The 20,082-nt window shown below is 39.7% G+C and overlaps 1 protein-coding gene across 1 annotated transcript in view; it reads right to left on the bottom strand.

The window, feature by feature from the left end:
- Positions 1–20,082, bottom strand: part of LOC126100727 (midasin-like) — a 426,770-nt gene that overhangs the window by 383,696 nt on the left and 22,992 nt on the right. The window contains exons 4-8 of the mRNA XM_049911346.1: positions 14,381–14,512; positions 11,004–11,209; positions 7,501–7,615; positions 2,194–2,484; positions 426–635 (exon numbers count right to left, since the gene is read on the bottom strand). Of these exons, the coding sequence (XP_049767303.1) occupies positions 426–635; positions 2,194–2,484; positions 7,501–7,615; positions 11,004–11,209; positions 14,381–14,512 (954 nt within the window). The remainder of the gene's footprint in view (positions 1–425; positions 636–2,193; positions 2,485–7,500; positions 7,616–11,003; positions 11,210–14,380; positions 14,513–20,082) is intronic.

The following is a 20,082-nucleotide window of genomic DNA, read 5'->3' as shown; positions in this document are numbered from 1 at the left end:
AACAAGTCTTTTGCATTGGTACAATGTTACTCCTGGTGTGTCGAGTTCCTTACTCCACATTCATTGTTAGATTTTTATCTCTCTCTCTCTCTCTCTCTCTCTCTCTCTCTCTCTCTCTGTGTGTGTGTGTGTGTGTGTGTGTGTGTGTGTGTGTGTGTGTGCGCGCGCGCGCCACTCATATGTTGCCTGTAAAGCTCTGTGAACAGTCTACCTAAGAACAATGGCACTGCAGAGCATTACTCTCTTCACCAGACATACACTTCACTTTCTTGCATTATACTTGTATTGTTTTGCGAACTATAGGGGGTATGCAGAATTCCTTACACGTTACCCATTTATATTTGATAGGAGTATCAATACAACATACTACATCTCCATACTTTTTTAAAAAAAGTCTCAACCAATGCAGTACATTTTAGTCATACCTTCCTGAGAAGTGCGAAAGGCTTAGCATTCTGTGGCCTGGTGGATATTTGTTGTTCAAGTTTCGTGCATTTTTCGTTCAACATTGCCTTAAGAAGTCTTAAGGTACGAATGAAGGATGGCACCTCAGCATCTGGAATAACTTCCCAGTTTCGGCTCTGTAGTCTTGCTGTTATCTCAAATGCTTTGAGAAGACGTTCGACAAACTCCAACTGCAGACAAAGATTTTACAATGTTCAAATAAGAGTAAAAACATTTCTCTTTCATAAGAATATTACAAATGGACAATGTGGATGACAACTTTTGTGCAATCAAAATCAGAAACAACAAAAATGCATCACTCAGTTTCTGGACAATCAGAGCCCTTATAAATTCACATAAACAATGTTTGTTTTCACATGTGAACTAATAGGCTTCATCTTCATCTCCCTAGATATCATACGTAGTATTTACTAACACAGAACTAAGATGACACTTTTAAATGTGTGCTCAATGAAATACAAGCGGTGTCCTGACAAAAATATTCTTGATCTGCAAAAGATGATAGTAAAAACCATTGCTCAACTACCTAATGGGACGACATATTTGAAAAAAAAAAAAAAAAAAAAAAAGGAAAGCAGGAATCTGTCTAGTGCGATACGTGGCCTGACACTGTCTGATTTGTTCCATTGATTCTGGGTGTGGCTGCAAAGAGGCTCGTGACATGAAGAAAGGTGAAGAGACAGCACAATGAAATTGTATTTCCAGTTACTGAGAAATATTTTCCATTCAATATCATGTCAAATGTTTAATAGTCTACGATACTGATTTGTGAAAATAGACATAGATCAGTCCATATTACTAGAATTCTTTTTGAAGAAGAAACTCATAAAAAAACGAAAGAAAATATATTTGCAGTTATAGGTTTCATATATACAATAAATTAACTGTTATGAATTGTAAGTATTCTTCCTTTATTTAACTCCTCTAACATTAGGCAAATATTATTTACTGAATATTGGAGCATTTTCCCCCATTAAGTTACTAATAAACTGTTCATAACAGCACTATTATGACATGAGTGAAGATAAAATGTCTGCATATTTAATTTGAAGGAAGTTGTGACTGAAACAATGTTAAGAGACTCTCCAACATTCTGACTACCTAATCATTTTTGTTCACAGTGTCTGAGCCCTGGTGGCAAGTACACATAATATCATCACTCATAGCACTTGACAAAGATGATCAGGTCACTTTCCAAGGTATTACACATGAAACTAGAGTTGTCATCCTGACTCAATGCATAAAAGTATACCGTGTATCTATCCCACAAAAGAAAAACAACTACATAAAAAATGACAACTCAGGAACTAACTCCTCAGCATACCTGCTCTCCTCTGTCCTAATGTTCAGCTCCAGACCAGGCTGTTCCAATGCCGACCCATCGGGCACGGGCATCCACCAACACTCTCCAGCTCGGCTGCGGGCAAATGCAGTTGGTGTAGGCAAGCCATGAGAAAGTTTGACTGCACACTTTCTGCACATGCGCAACCTGCTTGGCCACCACCAGCCATCCGAGCTCAGCACACTGACTATGGCTGCGTGTGCTGCATCCCAGCTGCAAGACTGCTTGCACGTCAGCTGTTTGCCCATCCCTGCCCGCCCCGTGCCTACCCTCCTACTCTCATCGTGCCAATGATGACAACTTTCCTCCTTCCAATTTTTTTATTTTAAATGAACAGACACAAAAAATGAGACAAATGTATTCAAAAATACTACCACACATAATACCTCTTCCTTGGCGTAGGACAACTTCATCGTCCTCTTCCTAACAGGATCGACAAGACCGAGATGAGTAAATACTGACATCTGAAATTGGCCCATTGCAAACCAAAGTTGGCTTGCAATTGCAGTGATTCTGATCTGCACAGCAGATTTTCCGCGACTGAGTTCCTGTTCCAATTGTTCGTGAAACTGCACTATGTCTTCAAAAGACTCACAAAGAGAAAGACATCCATTCAGGTTGTTTGCATAATTTCTATGAGGCTCGGCAATCCTCAGAAACTTTCTTGCGGTATCAATCTGGAATTAAAAAACGAATAAATATTATCAAGTCTCATTTACTCTCTTCCATGTTCTACAATTAGAGTTAAACTTAATACTGATCAATTTATAGTCACCTGGAGGCTTATTTTTTTTCTTCCTTCTTTTCTTTTTATACGTTTCCCTTAAATTTTGTGACAAAATTACTGCTAAATTTATTTGAAAAATAAAGAAATACTGAAACACAACTATTAAAACAAGCAAAAATATGTAGGGTTTTCAGCCACTAAAGATCTGGTTTTGCATCATCATCATCATCATCATTTAAGACTGATTATGCCTTTCAGCGTTTAGTCTGGAGCATAGCCCCCTTATAAAATTCCTCCATGATCCCCTATTCAGTGCTAACATTGCTGCCTCTTCTGATGTTAAACCTATTACTTCAAAATCATTCTTAACCGAATCCTGGTACCTTCTCCTTGGTCTGCCCCGACTCCTCATACCCTCTACTGCTGAACCCGTGAGTCTCTTGGGTAACCTTGCTTCTCCCATGCGTGTAACATGACCCCACCATCTAAGCCTGTTCGCCCTGACTGCTACATCTATAGAGTTCATTCCCAGTTTTTCTTCGATTTCCTCATTGTGGACACCCTCCTGCCATTGTTCCCGTCTACTAGTACCTGCAATCATCCTAGCTACTTTCATATTCGTAACCTCAACCTTGTTGATAAGGTAACCTGAATCCACCCAGCTTTCACTCCCATACAACAAAGTTGGTCAAAAGATTGAACAGTGCACAGATAACTTAGTCTTGGTACTGACTTCCTTCTTGCAGAAGAGAGTAGATCGTAGCTGAGCGCTCACTGCATTAGCTTTGCTACACCTCGCTTCCAGTTCTTTCACTATGTTGCCATCCTGTGACAATATGCATCCTAAGTACTTGAAACCGTCCACCTGTTCTAACTTTGTTCCTCCTATTTGGCACACAATCCGTTTAAGAGATGATAATCTTCATACCATAGTCCTTACATTTCTGATCTAGCTCTGAGATATCACTTTGCAAACTTTCAATCGAATCTGCCATCACAACTAAGTTATCTGCATATGCGAGACTGCTTATTTTATGTTCACATATCTTAATCTCACCCAGCCAGTCTATTGTTTTCAACATATGATCCATAAATAATATGAACAACAGTGGAGACAGCTTGCAGCCTTGTCTTACCCCTGAAACTACTCTGAACCATGAATTCAATTTACCGTCAACTCTAACTGCCGCCTGACTATCTATGTAAAGACCTTTAATTGCTTGCAAAAGTTTGCCTCCTATTCCATAATCTTGTAGAACAGACAATAACTTCCTCCTAGGAACCCGGTCATATGCCTTTTCTAGATCTATAAAGCATAGATACAATTCCCTGTTCCAATCGTAACACTTCTCCATTATTGGCCGTAAGCTAAAGATCTGGTCCTGACAACCTCTAAGAGGCCTCAACCCACACTGATTTTCATCCAATTTGTCCTCAACTAATACTCGCACTTTCCTTTCAACAATACCTGAGAAGATTTTACCCACAATGCTGATTAAAGAGATACCTCTGTAGTTGTTACAATCTTTTCTGTTTCCATGTTTAAAGATTGGTGTCATTACTGCTTTTGTCCAGTCTGATGGAACCTGTCTTGACTCCCACGCCATTTCAATTATCCTGTGTAGCCATTTAAGACCTGACATTCCACTGTATTTGATGAGTTCTGACTTAATTTCATCCACCCCAGCTGCTTTATTGCACTGCAATCTATTGACCATTTTCTCCACTTCCTCAAATGTGATCCTATTTCCATCATCATTCCTATCCCATTCTACCTCGAAATCTGAAACATTACTGATCATATTTTCACCTACATTGAGCAACTCTTCAAAATATTCCCTCCATCTGCCCAAGGCATCCACAGGATTCACCAGCAGTTTTCCTGACCTGTCCAAAATACTTGTCATTTCCTTCTTACCTCCCTTTTGAAGACTGCTAATTACACTCCAGAATGGTTTTCCAGCAGCTTGACCCATAGTCTCCAACCTGTTTCCAAGATTTCTTCTTGGATGCTGCAATTATCTGTTTGGCTTTGTTTCTTTCTTCAACATAACTCTCTCTGTCTACCTGAGTTCTAGTATGTAGCCATTCTTGATACGCCTTCTTTTTCCTTTTACAGGCTGCCTTGACTGTGTCATTGCACCAAGCTGTTTGCTTCGTCCTACCTTTACACACTACTGTTCCAAGACATTCTTCAGTCACTTCTATATTGTGTCCCTTTACCTTGTCCATTCCTTTTTCAATGACTGTAATTGACTACATTCAACTAACTGGTACCTTTCTGAGATCGCTGTTATGTACTTGTGCCTGATTTCCTCATCCTGAAGTTTCTCCACTCTTATCCTCCTACATATCGACCTGACCTCCTGCACTTTCAGCCTCACAATCCCAATTTCACTGCAGATTAAATAATGATCAGTGTCATCAAAGAATCCCCTGAATACACTTGTGTCCCTCACAGCCTTCCTGAATTCCTGATCTGTTGTTATATAGTCAATGACAGATCTGGTTCCCCTGCCTTCCCAAGTATACCAGTGAATGTTCTTATGTTTAAAAAATGGAGTTTGTGATTATTAAGCACATACTGGCACAGAAATCCAAGAGTTGTTTCCCGTTCCTATTGGCCTACATATCCTCTCCAAATTTACCCACAACCTTTTCATACCCTTCTGTTCGATTTCCAATCCTGGCATTAAAATCACCCATGAGCAGAACTCTGATAACTACATCACTGAGTGCCTCATAAAAACTATCCATCTTATCTTGATCTGTCCCTTCACAACGCGAATATACTGACACAATCCTAATTTTCTTGCTAGACACTGTCAAATCTATCCACATCAGTTGTTCGTTTACATACCTTATTGCAACTACGTTGGGTTCCATTTCTTTCCTGATGTAAAGCCCTACACCCCATTGTGCCATTCCTGCTTTGACTCCTGACAGGTAGACCTTGTATTCACCCACTTCCTCTTCTTTCTCACCCCTTACCCGAATGTCACTAACAGCTAAAACATCCAGCCCCATCTTACTTGCAGCCTCTGCCAGCTCTACCTTCTTCCCAAAGTAGCCCCCATAGATATTAATAGCTCCCCATCTCGTTATCATTCATTTGCCAAGTCGTATCTTAGGAGTCCCTGGTTTGTCAGTTAGAGGTGGGACTCAGTCACCTCCAAAGGTCCGGGGCATTTTGCTCTGATTGTTGCCAGCATCATATTTAAAGTACCAGGGAAGCAGGTTGCTAGCCTTACTTGCCCCGAGTCCCATTGGGTTTTACCCCTAACAGTTGAGGGACTAACCGGTGGATTTGGTAGTCTTTGCCGTATGAGCACAAAGGTGACCACGACTCAGAATATGTTCGCGATGCCCAGCCTTATTCCAAAGTAACTGGTATCCCTACTGTCGCGACCTCTTACTTGGCCACTCATACGTTGCCCGTGGTTCATGAACTAGGACATGACTACAGGAACCCACACCATGAATCTGGTTTTGCAATGGCCATGAAATATCTCACCACAAACATTAAATAAAATCAAATATTACTGCATTTCAGAAGTGCTGTAACCAGATATTTTGAATTAATCATAAAGGGCAACAGTATCACACAAATGTAATTAGACAGATGACAGTTTTTCAGATCTCTGCAAATCCAACTTCTTAGGAAATTCTTTTGCTACTAAATTCATTACAGGAATTTATTAAGATTTTTATTGAGTAGTAGCAACTGATCTGATTTATGTTTGTTCACTTAGGTACAGGATTTGACTTTTATCAGGAACCTGTATCTACCATTACGATGGTTGCCCCTGCCTGACAACAAGTATGTTAATAGTAATTTAGGCTAGTCATTAACTTGCTGCTGTTTCTCATGGTGGTAGCTGCCTTCTCCAAATCAGCAGATTGCTACTACAACTGTGTAAATGTTAATGTTCCTCTAAATCTGTTACAACCCTTCTGTTACATATACCTTCACTAAAGCTTTCTGGTACCAAGATCACCAATCATCATCAATTTTTGTTTCACTAATTACCCACACACACTTTTGGATCACTAATTATCCTGACAAAATTATTCAATTTAATAGATAAAAAATCTACTCACAAAGCGGTGGCATAACACACACATAAAAGACTGTTGTGACTGACAAGCTTTCGGAGACAGTGGCTCCTCCTTCAGACAGAAGGGTTGAAAGAGAAGGAAGAAGGGTGAAGGAAAAGGACTGGAGACACACACACACACACACACACACACACACACAAGCAGCATTACTCCATGCATACACGATTGCTACCTCTGGCCACTCCAGGCAGAAACAGAGAGGTTGTTTTTTTTTTTTTTTTTTTTTTAAAAAAAAGAAGGCTCTGGTCGAAAGCTTAATTGTGTAACGGTCTTTCCGCTGTACCTGTCTGTAACTCAACATGTCAACTTCCTGGTGAGTAGCAATCTATCCTTTTCATAACACTTCTGATCAGTGTTACTGAAGCATACATGAAACAATAAAAAGTACAAGCAAGTGCACTTAGCCTTAATTACTGTGCAAAATTTATGGTATATATTCATCCTTGAATAGAACAAAATATATTTGAAATTAAGATAATTATGTTAGTAATTAAGTCTGGCTATAACTAATGAATTATTTACTTTTATTTCACTGCAAATATTAAATCAGGAACTATTATTCTACATTGTACTGTGACTTAAAAGTTTATACATGCTGTATATACAGTGTATCTGTCAGCAAACCATCTGCACTTACTGTGCTCACTTTACAAAATGAAGTAGTTGGTGTAACTCTAAAAACGGCTTTGTGATGTTAAAACGAAAATAAATAAATATAAAACAATGCAAAATATTACTCTACAAGATACAACAATTATTAAAAAAAAATAAGGAGGCAGAATTTATTTATGGCATAAAGTATCAATTCTAAAAAATACTGTTCACTTCAATAATGGAGTATACGAACCTTTTCACTAATAGAAAGACTGCTGGTAAGCAGACTATTTGAGCTTGGCACTGAATGTATCAGGGCATCTAGGAACCAGCTGAATGTTCCTTTACAAGCTAAAGCGTCATAATACCTATAGTTGAAAACAAAATGTCAGTAAGCTAACAGAAAGCAAAAACCAAGAGGCATGTTAAGCATAAAAAAATTTCTCGAAAGTATACAAGTTAATTTAGCTTATAATACAAAAGAGTGGGTCATTAGCATCAAACTAAATATATGCAAAGATCTTGAGCTATGCCATGCTTATTCTGAGCTGACAAAATTATGGCCAGATTTACTGAAATCTTCTGCATCACTCTGTATTTATTCGAATATGCCATGCCCAAACAAGTAATTGGCAGTAATTATGCACAAAGGAAAAGAATTTCCCGGAAATTATTTTGTCCTGTGTATTCTATCCCACCTATAATATTATATATTTCTCTTGTCCAAGGTTTCAAGGTGACATTTAACAACTTCCCTTATTCTTTTTGTTTTAATTTCAATATTTTGTCCATATTGTTGTCAGCTTACTATATATACAAGTCTAATGGAAGCAGCAATTTCCTTGCCTCAAAAGTATAGCAGTTTTTTTTAATTACCAATACCTGTGAGACAGCATGTCCATATCAACACTATTTAATAAGAAATAAAAAGTGAAGATAAAATATGCAGTGTAAAAGCACTTCACAAAAACGTTCATAATCGAAGATGGTTCTATACCAATAACTTAGCACTCATGCCAACTGCACAAACGTACACTTTACATATTTTAACATTACGCATATGTAGGCAAGCTAATCAGTTGCTTACAACTGGTATAAGGGGAGGTGAATTTGCTTGTGTGGCTGAAAGCTGGCTGGCCCCAGGGCAGAGAATGTGTCTCGTCCGGGTGGGACACAGCGGCCGCCGCAGGTGAGCCAGGTGCAAGGACGAGCAGTGTCACCAGAAATGTGTAAATCCCAAAGCTGGGAATTTGGATGGCTGTTGTTCATATGGCCTTTATGCAGGAGACAATGCTCCAAAAATTGCGGGGTGTCAGACAAGCTGAAAGATGGCTTCTTTTAGCTCTTTGGGAGTCTATAATAGTTTACAAAAGAATATTAAACCAAATATGAACACATCTGCAAACTCAGAAAATGAGACACATCCAATGACTCACCAATATTTCAATATCTTTAAAACTACAAATGTTAATATTCAAAACAAATAAACATTTTCACAAGGAATCTCTGAATTAACAACTTTGAAATGTCTCATGCAATTTCTAGAAACTATATCTAGTATGATAGCTATCATCCTAGAAAGCCATTCATGTTTATCTATTTTATTTATTAATTTATGAAATATTTTATATCTTTTTTACTAGGAAAATGTTTGTCAGAATGTCATATTCTCCACAATTACACTGCAAACGAATACAGTATGAGTAAGACACATATTGTTATACTTGTGTTTTTATGTAATGAGCAGGTTACTATTTGGCTAGTAACTTTACTTAAATGTTGATTGCAAGTGCTATTACAAAACTGTGCTATTTTACAAGTGGTCAATCACACGTGTTAGTGGGTGCTACACTTGAAAAGAGCACTAAAGATGATTCTGTCAAGAAAGCATAAATAATTGTTTAAACAATGTTTAACAACAATTTGTTGTCATGTGATGTGGATGCAATTGCACATGAATACTGGCTTATTAGTTATGAACAATCCTTTTTTTGTAACTATTGTGAATGATCCGAATGTGACGAAATATTTGTAACTATTCTTTATTTAAATATTGATTTAAAATATTAATTTTGTCTGGGAAGTGATCATGTTGAGTCAAAACAAATCTGTAAAGCTTAGTTATGCTGTAGTTTTGACGGGAATAGCCTTCATCAGCTGATGGGAAAGCAGACAGTAGAGGTAAAGTGAAGACTGGGACTTTTTCAAGTGAAGAGCTCAAGGGAACGATTCTGGACAATTTTACATTAGTTCTGGAAGGAGGCAGGCGGTAACAAGTGGTATTCGATCATGGAGGAGTTTGATTCTGATGGGACTTTATATTTTGAAAGGTCTAAATGTGCTCCAGAGTACAACTTTAATTCTTTCTGCCTGTATCACAGAACTGAGAATAGACAGAATATGAGTTACTATTATTTATTCTGAAAAGGAAAGTTGCCACTCACCATACAGCAGAAAGGTGAGTTGCAGATAGGCACAACAAAAAGACTATGTCAAAAGCCTTCATCACACACACACACACACACACACACACACACACACACACACACACACACACTCTGCAGTCTCCGGCAACTGAACCCCACACTCAGTGGTGTGTGTGTGTGTGTGTGTGTGTGTGTGTGTGTGTGTGTGTGTGTTTGTTTGGGGGGGGGGGGGGCTATTTTTGACAAAGTCCTCACTGGCCGAAAGCTTTATATGTGACAGTCTTTTTTTTGTGCCTATCTGCGACTCAGCACCTCCGCTATATGGTGAGTGGCAACTTTCCTTTTCATACTATTGTTACATTCCATCCTGGATTATCCATTACTATTATTTGTATCATGTGCCTCAATTTGTGAATCATCATCTTGAACTCTGAACTATTTTGAACTGATGAATATTTCGTGTACTGTGATTATGAAATGGACTTAGTTTTCACATATCTTTTTTAACTATCTAGTTTGTGGATTTTGCTACCATTCTCGTAATGTTCTCAATGTAACTTAACTGCAGTTTAGAAGAGAGTTTCTGTCTATATTATATTTAATTATTGCACAGGCATTTTCCATTTATTTGGGATATCCTTTCTTGAATAAACATTTCTCAATATAATTTTCCATCGTCTACATCAATTACAGATGTTAGAACAGAACCCTCTTTTTTTATATTTCTGTGTTAATTCACAATTCTAGCGAATGCATAGAATATTTAACTGCAGGACCACAACTACTGGTTATTATTTCCAGCGAATTAGCTGTGAGACATGAAAGCAGATGTGCACAGCTCATCCTATGACTACATCAAGCTATTCTTTTAAACAGAGTCATGTATACCTAAAGTACGCACAATCGCAGGTAAAAAAGCAACTGGTTTGCTTGATGGGATACTGTGTGGAAGAGCAACTCAGCAGGACTAACCATTAGGCACCATCACAAACATTTCCTGTTGCTTTTTTTCTGAGTGACATAATTAATGGAATATGATCACTAAATATCACACCAATCATAAGTTTTTATAATTTTTGGGTTGGGAAAAAAGACCCGATTATAAAACTTAATACAACTACCTGTATTCATTAAGATTTCACATTTCACAAAGAAAATGGTATCCGATTTAACTGAAACAACAGACAATTCACAATACATATTTAACAGGCACGCAGCCTCAATGGGAAAAGATCAGCATTTCTTATGAGAGATGTACTTTTGACACTAGTTTAGAATTTTAGAGCCTTATTAGAAAGTCAAGTGGAATGGACTGTAGTTGGATACTCACACAATATCAAGGTAACTGCTGTCAAGCGCAATGGCATTTTTCCATAAAAATGCACGCAACATCTCCAGTCTGATGCAGTGCTCCTTATAATCACTGAGTGAAACATTTTGCAGCATGTCTCCATTTGCACCAATGCCAAATGCCTTTTCCACTAGTCTCCAACTATGTAAGGCCAACAGAGAGTAATGTGGCAGACAAGAAGTCATCTGAGAAGAGTGGAACACAATCAAACTTCAACAATTAATCATTTCGAAAGTGTCATTATTCAAATTAATACGAAATAAACTGAAATGGAAATTAGACAGTATAACTGTTCATTGCATGATATGCCACTTGGTGACCTGGACAACTTCACATAAAATGCTATGACTCTTAGGTTGCTTTTCACCTTTAACAAGAACAAAAAATACTATATTAAATCTGTTTAGATCCACAACAACACAGTCCAAATCTCGATTATGTGAATATCCTGATATACTTTAAAATATGTAAGAAACATCTATTTTGTTACCCCATTCTCAGCAATTTAGTGAAAGTTCTCAAAGTAGAATAATCTTCACTTCGACATTACTTCTGATATTTAATGTTTGGGTTTGGCAAATGCCTGGAAAACATTACCTGCCATCAAGTGTAGTGCCAACAGTGAAGTACGGGGGCACAGGGGGTGGGGGTGGCCTTTTGGTCTGGGGGTACTTTTTGTTGTTGTAATGTGGAAGGATATGAACACATTTTAATGTACAATAGAGGAACAGTTTGAACACGATCACCGACTGTATCAGGATTACAATACATCCTTTCATAAATCAATATTTGTAAGGCAATGGTTTGTGGACAGTAACATTCCTGAAATGGACCAGCCTGCCCAGAGTCTCACAAACCAAACACCTGATGACTTAGAATGCTGACTTTGCACTACATCCTAGTATCCAACGCCATTGACTTCTCTGGGTTCGGTTCTTGAGGAAGAACAGGCTGCCACTTCTCCACAGACATTCAGACATCTCACTGAAAGGTCTCCAGCAGAGTTCAAGCTGCCATAAAGATGAAGGGGTGGGCACACCCCATAATAATGTCCACTACTGGTTTCCTGCATACTTTTGATCAAATGATGTTTGCTGAGCACAGTTCATAATTTTGTGTCCCGAGGTGATGTAAGCATTATAAACATTGTTTTTATATGGCATACTCAACAATTTTGTTAATAATCTTCTACGGGAGCCACTCACCCGCCTTTGGTCTGGAGTTGGAAGAGCCAGAAGTAACCTCCAGAAACGGCACTTCCTTGTGGATACAACCAACTGTGACAGAGGAGGACAACACACCACAGAACACCCACTGGTCTGCCAACTATGTCCCATATGCTGCTCTTCTGCTCGAGACTCCGAGTGCAACTGATGTTGCAAGATTTTGAGCAATAGTAGTGTAGCTTAATAATTTTTTCTCTCTTTTTTCCTTTAATGGTAATTATCGTGTGTTGCATTTGCTTCCGACTTGAATAAATAAATGTTCTCTGAAGAGTCACTTAACAGGTGCGTCCACAAGTGATGGTACACGAGCAAAAAATTAGAAGTGCATGTGAGGTTCTTGCAGCAATCAGACTGCCCACGAATGTGAGTGGGTGGTCGACTGCCGACATCCCTCACGACTGAATGCCTTCACTAAAAACTGTGCAAGACCTACCTCGACGCAACACGACACGACACTGTGACCGATCGCGATAACTCCGGTTTTTAAGGTGCTCAGCAGCACAGTTATTAGTGGACGGGAGGTCAAAGGAGAGGATAGCAAAGTTCTTAGTCTCGCTAATGTGCCTTTCGATGACTTGGAGCCACTAGTATGTGGTCAGTTGTTACCTTTGCTCCTTAAATAATTGAAATCTTTAAAACTGATAACATACAACCTTCGTTGAAAGCACATTCACTCACCCTACACTCCACTGTGGCATGCAAGTTAACTCTGTTGCATATAGAAACTAACACTGTGAGATGTCTACATTTTAAGAAGGTACACCTAAAAACAAAGATGATGTGACTTACCAAATGAAAGTGCTGGCAGGTCGACAGACACACATACGAACACAAACATACACACAAAATTCAAGCTTTCGCAACAAACTGTTGCCTCATCAGGAAAGAGGGAAGGAGAGGGAAAGACGAAAGATGTGGGTTTTAAGGGAGAGGGTAAGGAGTCATTCCAGTCCCGGGAGCGGAAAGACTTACTTTAGGGGGAAAAAAGGACGGGTATACACTCGCACACACACACATATCCATCCACACATATACAGACACAAGCAGATAACATGAAAGCTGATGTAATGTGGCTGGTTACTCATAAACATGAACAACGGATGCGTTGCCACCCTGAAAACACAGTGCATCTCCTACTTACACTTGTGTCATTGTCACCTGGTACACAGTGGTGAATGACAGACTGACTAGTTGCTGCCCAGGTATAGCAATATATATCATAGTGTGGTTCGGTGGTCAAGTGGATAACTGTCAAAATACCAAAACGAATGTCTGCAGTTCAGTTCCCAAACTGTCACAGGGTTTATTCTGACTTTTTTTTTCCTACTCTGACAATGATTTGCATAAATGTGAAAAATATCAAGCTGCACTGTGGTTCAGAGTCCACATTGTAACTGTAGTTCTAGTGAATGGGTAAGTAATTTCAAAGACTAGATGAAGGTCATACCAATTCCAACAGGACTACACCTGGTAACACACAGCAGTGTCCAAATAAACCTTCAGCTCAAAAACATCTTTACCTTAGTTCAGATATGTTGTACAACATATGGACACCACAGATGCCATACTCTGCTTGAGACAGAACCAGTGCACTACCTGGATGTGTCCTGTCCAGAGGACATTACAGTGTAACTACTCTCACAGGCTGAAGAGGGGGAATCCACAGACACGTAACTGGCTTAACTAAAGGCAGCTCCTTATTCCTCAACCTCAGACAGTTTTTTGCTCACTTTACGTGATCCTGTGACTCGACAGTAAGCTGATAACTTGTATGCGGATGGCACACTGAGATACAATATGGTGTATTTAGACATTTTCAACTGCTTCATCTGTGGCTTCACTTCCCTGAATTCCCTGTTCCCAGTAACCGTACATACCGTGAGGTGCTATTGCAAATGAGGCAGAATATGAATGCTGGTGTAGCAAGGTGACTACAACTGATTTCATTAACACAGGTGTACTGAACTGTTGTATTTCGTGAGCATTTTGAAATCTGTGCTGTTTTTGTGAACACTTTGAAATTATTTCCACTATATAAATATTAAATCTATTTCCACTATACAAATCTTAATTTTCTGGGACAAAAATTATTTTTCACACATTTTGGAATAAAAGTTGGGCAATTCATACCTTACTGGTGTCTGCTTCTAAATCCACCACCTCTACTAAACTCTCTGCAGACTTTACAGTAGTATTATTACATGCCAGGGACTTCACCAGGTGTGCTAACTGCCATCTGATCATCTCAGGTACTGTTCCATCCTGTAGTAAGAAAAAACCATTGCATTAAGAAAGCAAGAAAAGATTATCAAAAGATTTTATACAAGTCTCATGTCATTTACTGAGAGTCCATTTGCAGAGAATGACTAAATAATTTTCTGAAAGACATTATTTACAATTTCTTCAGTTAATTCTTGTTTGCTGGGTGTGATTACTTTTTGCTAATGATACATGTGTGGTAATCGCATGCAACAAACAATAATTAGCTGAGGAAATTGTAAACAATGCCTTTCAGAAAATTATTAAGTGGTTCTCTGCAAAGGGACTCTCACTAAATTTTGAGAAAACACAACATATACAGTTCTGTGCAGTAAATGGCACAACAATATTGCTAAATATAGACTTTGATCAGAAATCTGTTGACAAGGTAGAATATTCAAAATTTCTGGGTGTGTGCACTGGTGAGAAATTGGAAACACGCTGATGATCTGCTGAAACGTTTGAGTTTAGCTTCTTATGATATTAGGGTTATTACAAATTTTGGTGATAAACACGTAAGTAAATTAGCATACTATGCCCACTTTCATTCAAACTGCATCACATTTTGAGGTAATTCATCATTAAGAGAAAAAGCATTCATTGCACAAAAGCATGCAATCATAATAACAGCCAGAGCCTACCCAAGATCACCTTGCAGATGTTTATTGAAGGAACTAGGGATATCCGCAGTACCTTCACAATATTCACCTATGAAATTTGTTATTAATAACCCATCCCAGTTCAAAAATAACAGCAAAGTGTATAGTTACAACACTAGTAGAAAGGATGATCTTCACTATTCTAGTTTAAATCTGACTTTGGCACACAAAGTGGAGAATTAACTTCCACTAAAGCCCTTGTTCATTTACCAAATAGTCAACCAGCATTTAAAAACAAATTAAAATAATTTCTGAATGACAACTCCTCCTAATCAATAGACGAATTTTTAGATATGAAGCATTAACTGTAAAGAAAAAAAGTAATAATTTTATATCTTGTGAAGAAACCTTATGCTAAACTGACATGTTTCACATCATTGTGAAATTTCATTTCCATGAGCTATGGAACAAGTATAATGTTATGTCCATAACAAATCATTAACTTAACACTTTTAAGGAAAATATGAAGATTTCTTAGCCACACAATGAATGTATGTTTTAGGTCATAAATGCACTCAAATTTCAGCATAGACACTTTTTAGACACACTATCTAACATGTTTCCAGCAAATAGACCTCACCACACAAGTGTAATTCTGGGATATCTGCAATATATGCATTTACGACTGTCATAACCACTTCATAAAATACAGTACATCCAATTTCCAACACACTACTGTATTCTCAGTGACATTTAGCTTTCTAGCAACTGCAGCACAGTTGGTGAAGCAGATGACACCAGATTTCTGTGACAGAGGGTAGATGGAACACTCATATCTACATCTATGCAACACACATCACCTCATGGAGTGTGGCGAAGGACACTTCTTGTACCAATATCAATTTTACCCCTTGCTTGATCCACTTGCACGTGGTTCATGGCAAGGACAACTGAGAGTAACACTACAAGTCAGCTCTGATTTGTCTGATATTCTCATCAAGGTCATTTCATGAGAGGTATTTGGGAGAGGAAACCAACAATGGAAAATCCAGGATGGAATTAACAATATTATGAAAAGGATGGTTGCTACACACCGTATAGTGGAGATGCTAAGCTGTGGAGGGGCACAACAAAAAGACTGTCAGAAAGTGATCTTTCAGCCAATGAGGCCTTCATTGGAGATGAAAACACACACACACACACACACACACACACACACACAGTCTCTGGCAGCTGAACAGTATGGCTTCATGTCAATTAAACTCTTCTCAGATTAATTGAGGGGGGTGTATGGGACTAAATGGGAAGGTCATCAGTCCCGCAATTCCGAAGTTACTCACGGAAGAGCGAGGGTCCACTAAAAGTGGACAGATCTAGGCAGAGGCGTCAAACTATAAAACGAGAAAGTTAAAATACACACAGTAGAAGGCATAAAAGGGTAGACTAAACCTAAGAACTGGAAAAACAGAGGGGTGAAATAGTGGTCTTTCCATGGGGGAGTGGTCATGGGTCCCAGACCGACAAAACATGAAGAGAGATCCCAACCAAAACCTCACAGCCCTGCTCCAGGGACGAAGCAAAACCTTACATCTGAAAATAAAAACCACTTTCATGCAAGAAACTGAGGACACGTTCAACCATCCATGAGCTGTCTGCTAATATTAAAATTAAGGAATCTGGAAGACTATGCTTAGCATAAAGGGCAAAAAGAAGGGAACATTCCATCAATATGTGGGATACCGTCAATCTGGCTCCACAATCACACAGTGGGGGTGGTTCGTTATGCAGGAGAAAACATTGGGTGAGCCTGATATTACCAATATGTAGATGGTATAAAACAGTGGACTCCTTACGAGAGGAGCAGAAGGAAGAGCGCTAAACTGCAGTAGCCTCCTTGATTGTACAGAGTTTATTACTGTGAGAAGTAGCGCACCAGATGACATTCTCCTATTGGGCAAAGAGAGATCTGACGTAGAACCGCATACCCACAGCTGGAATCATGAAAGGGAATGGGGGGAAGTATTTGCTTCTCTATCCAAATGGTCAGCCAGTTCATTCTTCAGAACGCTAACATGACTTGGGGCCTAGAGAAAGACAACTAAGCAGGTGGCACGGCCAAATGCAGAGAGAAGGTCATGGATAGCAGAGACCAAAGGGTGATGAGAGTAGTTTGGGTTGATAGCCTGCTGGCTGCTCATTGAGTCAGTACAAATTAAAACACTGTGGAGGGAGGCCTGAGAAACAAAATGGAGGGCCCTGTGAATAGCTAGGAGCTCTGCTGAGAACACACTACCACGATCCCGGCAATAAATGGTGTTCTAAACCAGTAGGAGATGTGAAAGTGTGTCCTGCCTTACCTATCATCTCAGAACCATCACTATAGAAGGGGAGGGGGGCAGGGGGGGGGGGGGGGAGATACACGGGGCGCATTCCAGTGAGTGGAGACAGAGATCCCGACAGAGGGGAGTGAGACGCATTCCCACAGGCAATCCCACCCACGGGCATTATCAGGAGAGAGACTTCCCTTGTTGGCAAAGAGGACATATTACATGGGACGGTCAGGGAATTGGCGAATTGTGATTGCAAAAGAAACCAAGAGTTGGCTCCATCGTATTTGTAGAGGGGGAATCCCCGCTTCTGCAATGAGACTGTCAACAGTACTAGTGCGAAAGGCACCAATAACCAGACACACCCCGCAATGGTGAACAAGGTAAAGTAATTTCAGAGTGGAAGGAGCCACTGATCCATGAAGCTGACTACCATAATTTAGTCTGGACAAAACCAGAGCACAGTAAAGATGGAGAAGTGTGGTACAGTCTGCACCCCAAGAAGTGTGGGCCAGGTGGTGGAGAGCATTAAGCTTCAGCATGCGTGTAGTCTTCAGGTGGTGAATATGGAGCAGTCACGTAAGCTTTTTATCAAAAATATCACCCAAGAAACTGGACAGTGATACAACATCGAGGAGCTGGTCGCCCAAATAAAATTCTGGATTGGGTCGGACTGTGGGTCGATGACAAAAATGCGTAATTCGAGTTTTGGAGGGAGAAAACTGGAAGCTGTGGGAGACGGCCCTTGCAGAGGCCCGCCAGGTGGCACCCTGGAGCCGGTACTCAACAGATGTTACCGAGTGGGAGCTGCACCAGATGCAAAAATCATCGGCGTACAATACTGGGGTATCCACATGCCCAACAGAGGTTACAAACCCACTTATGGCTGATTGTTGTTTCCAGCAGTGACACTGACTCTCAGCAGATCTTCCTGCATTTTGCCACGGCCTTCTGGCATTGCAGCATCCCTAGAGACAACAGCATCCCTAAATGGCCTGGTGGAGCTTCTTAACTTTATCCACATCATTTATATATACTGTAAACAGTAACAATCCTACAACACTCCCTCCGGGTTTACTGAAAGTTAACTCTATGCTCGATGATCTTGTCCTATTAAGAGTGACACATTGAGTTCTACATGCAAGGAAATGCTGAAATTGGTCACCAGTCTGATCCACTACTGAGTAAATGTCTATTTTGTTCACTAAGTGACAGTGCAAATATCTATCAATTGCCTTCTGAGATAAAGGACACAATATCAACCTGGGCTCCATTGTCCGAGGTGCTCTGGATCTCATACAAAAATAAACCGAGCCAAGTTTTGCCAGATCTTCGTTTCCAGTATAACTATAAAGATATACGTGATCTGAGGCTTTCCCGGAGCATATGCTGCTTCTGAGGTTCTTGGCTGTACAGCTGAAGCCAATCGTCAAAGGTCAATGATACTTCTGTGAATAACTGTTCCACCATCATCAGTTGGTGCTGATGGAAATATGGTTCAGCTGCATGCTGGCAGTATTTATACCTACAGAGTTCGGGCCTCGTTAGCCCGATGCTGTGCTCGGTGGTGTGAGGGCATGTTGCTGCAACTTTGTGTGTGTGTGTGTGTGTGTGTGTGTGTGTGTGTGTGTGTGTGTGTGTGTGTGCGCGCGCGCGTGTGTGTGTGTGAGGGGGTGGGGGGTGGTGCCTTCGATTGACTTCCTCCCACCGGGCTGTCACATCTTGTGCCCGGATGTCACGTTCTGCTTTGGTAGAGCTTAGTATTGGCTCCCATGTCTTGCTAAATTGGACACCAATGTCCCTATTGATTAAATTATCAGTCACACTGATTTCAATTGTTTCTTTGAAAATGGAGTCCAAAAATTTATCAGTGGTAACCAAGACTTTTGCTTGCTGTAAATTAATTTTATGTCCATTTCCAATGCAATGTTCTGTTATTGCACACTTTCTGTGGCGTGTTCTGTACATCAATCTTCAATTGCGCAGATTGTGTATCAGCTATCAGGTGTACTGCATTCACACGGAACTTGGTACATCCCCACTTTTTGAGACCCAGATTAGATTAGATTAGATTCAGTTTTTGTTCCACAGACCCAAAAATGAGATGAATCTTATGGCTGTGGAACAAGTCAGAAAATTTAAAACTAATAACATAAAACATTTGAATATAATACTTACTACCCTGATCATTTGCCAGGAGATTGTCAAAATATCTGAATACATTACAGTGAAGTGGAACGGCTAACATTTACAGAATTAATAACTGTCACAATGAAACATAGTTATGCACTTTTAAGAAATTTATCATACACAAAATACCTAATATTAACTGTTATGGCCACATGCTGTCAAAACTGAAATCTAATAGACATTTTTATTTCAGCTGGCCTGACAGTCTCTGTTAAATGGTTCAAATGGCTCTAAGTACTATGGGACTTAACATCTGAGGTCATCAGTCTCCTAGAACTTAGAACTACTTAAACCTAAATAACCTTCAGACATCACACACATCCATGCCCGAGGAAGGATTCGAACCTGCAACTGTAGCAGCAGCGTGGGTCCAGACTAAAGCGCCTAGAACCACTCGGCCACACCGACTGGCAGACTCTGTTAAGATATTCATCTATAGAGTAGGAGATGCCTATCA

This window comes from Schistocerca cancellata, chromosome 9 (assembly GCF_023864275.1).
Source record: "Schistocerca cancellata isolate TAMUIC-IGC-003103 chromosome 9, iqSchCanc2.1, whole genome shotgun sequence".
Classification (NCBI taxonomy): domain Eukaryota; kingdom Metazoa; phylum Arthropoda; class Insecta; order Orthoptera; family Acrididae; genus Schistocerca; species Schistocerca cancellata.
This window is presented reverse-complemented; position numbering and strand designations above follow the sequence as displayed.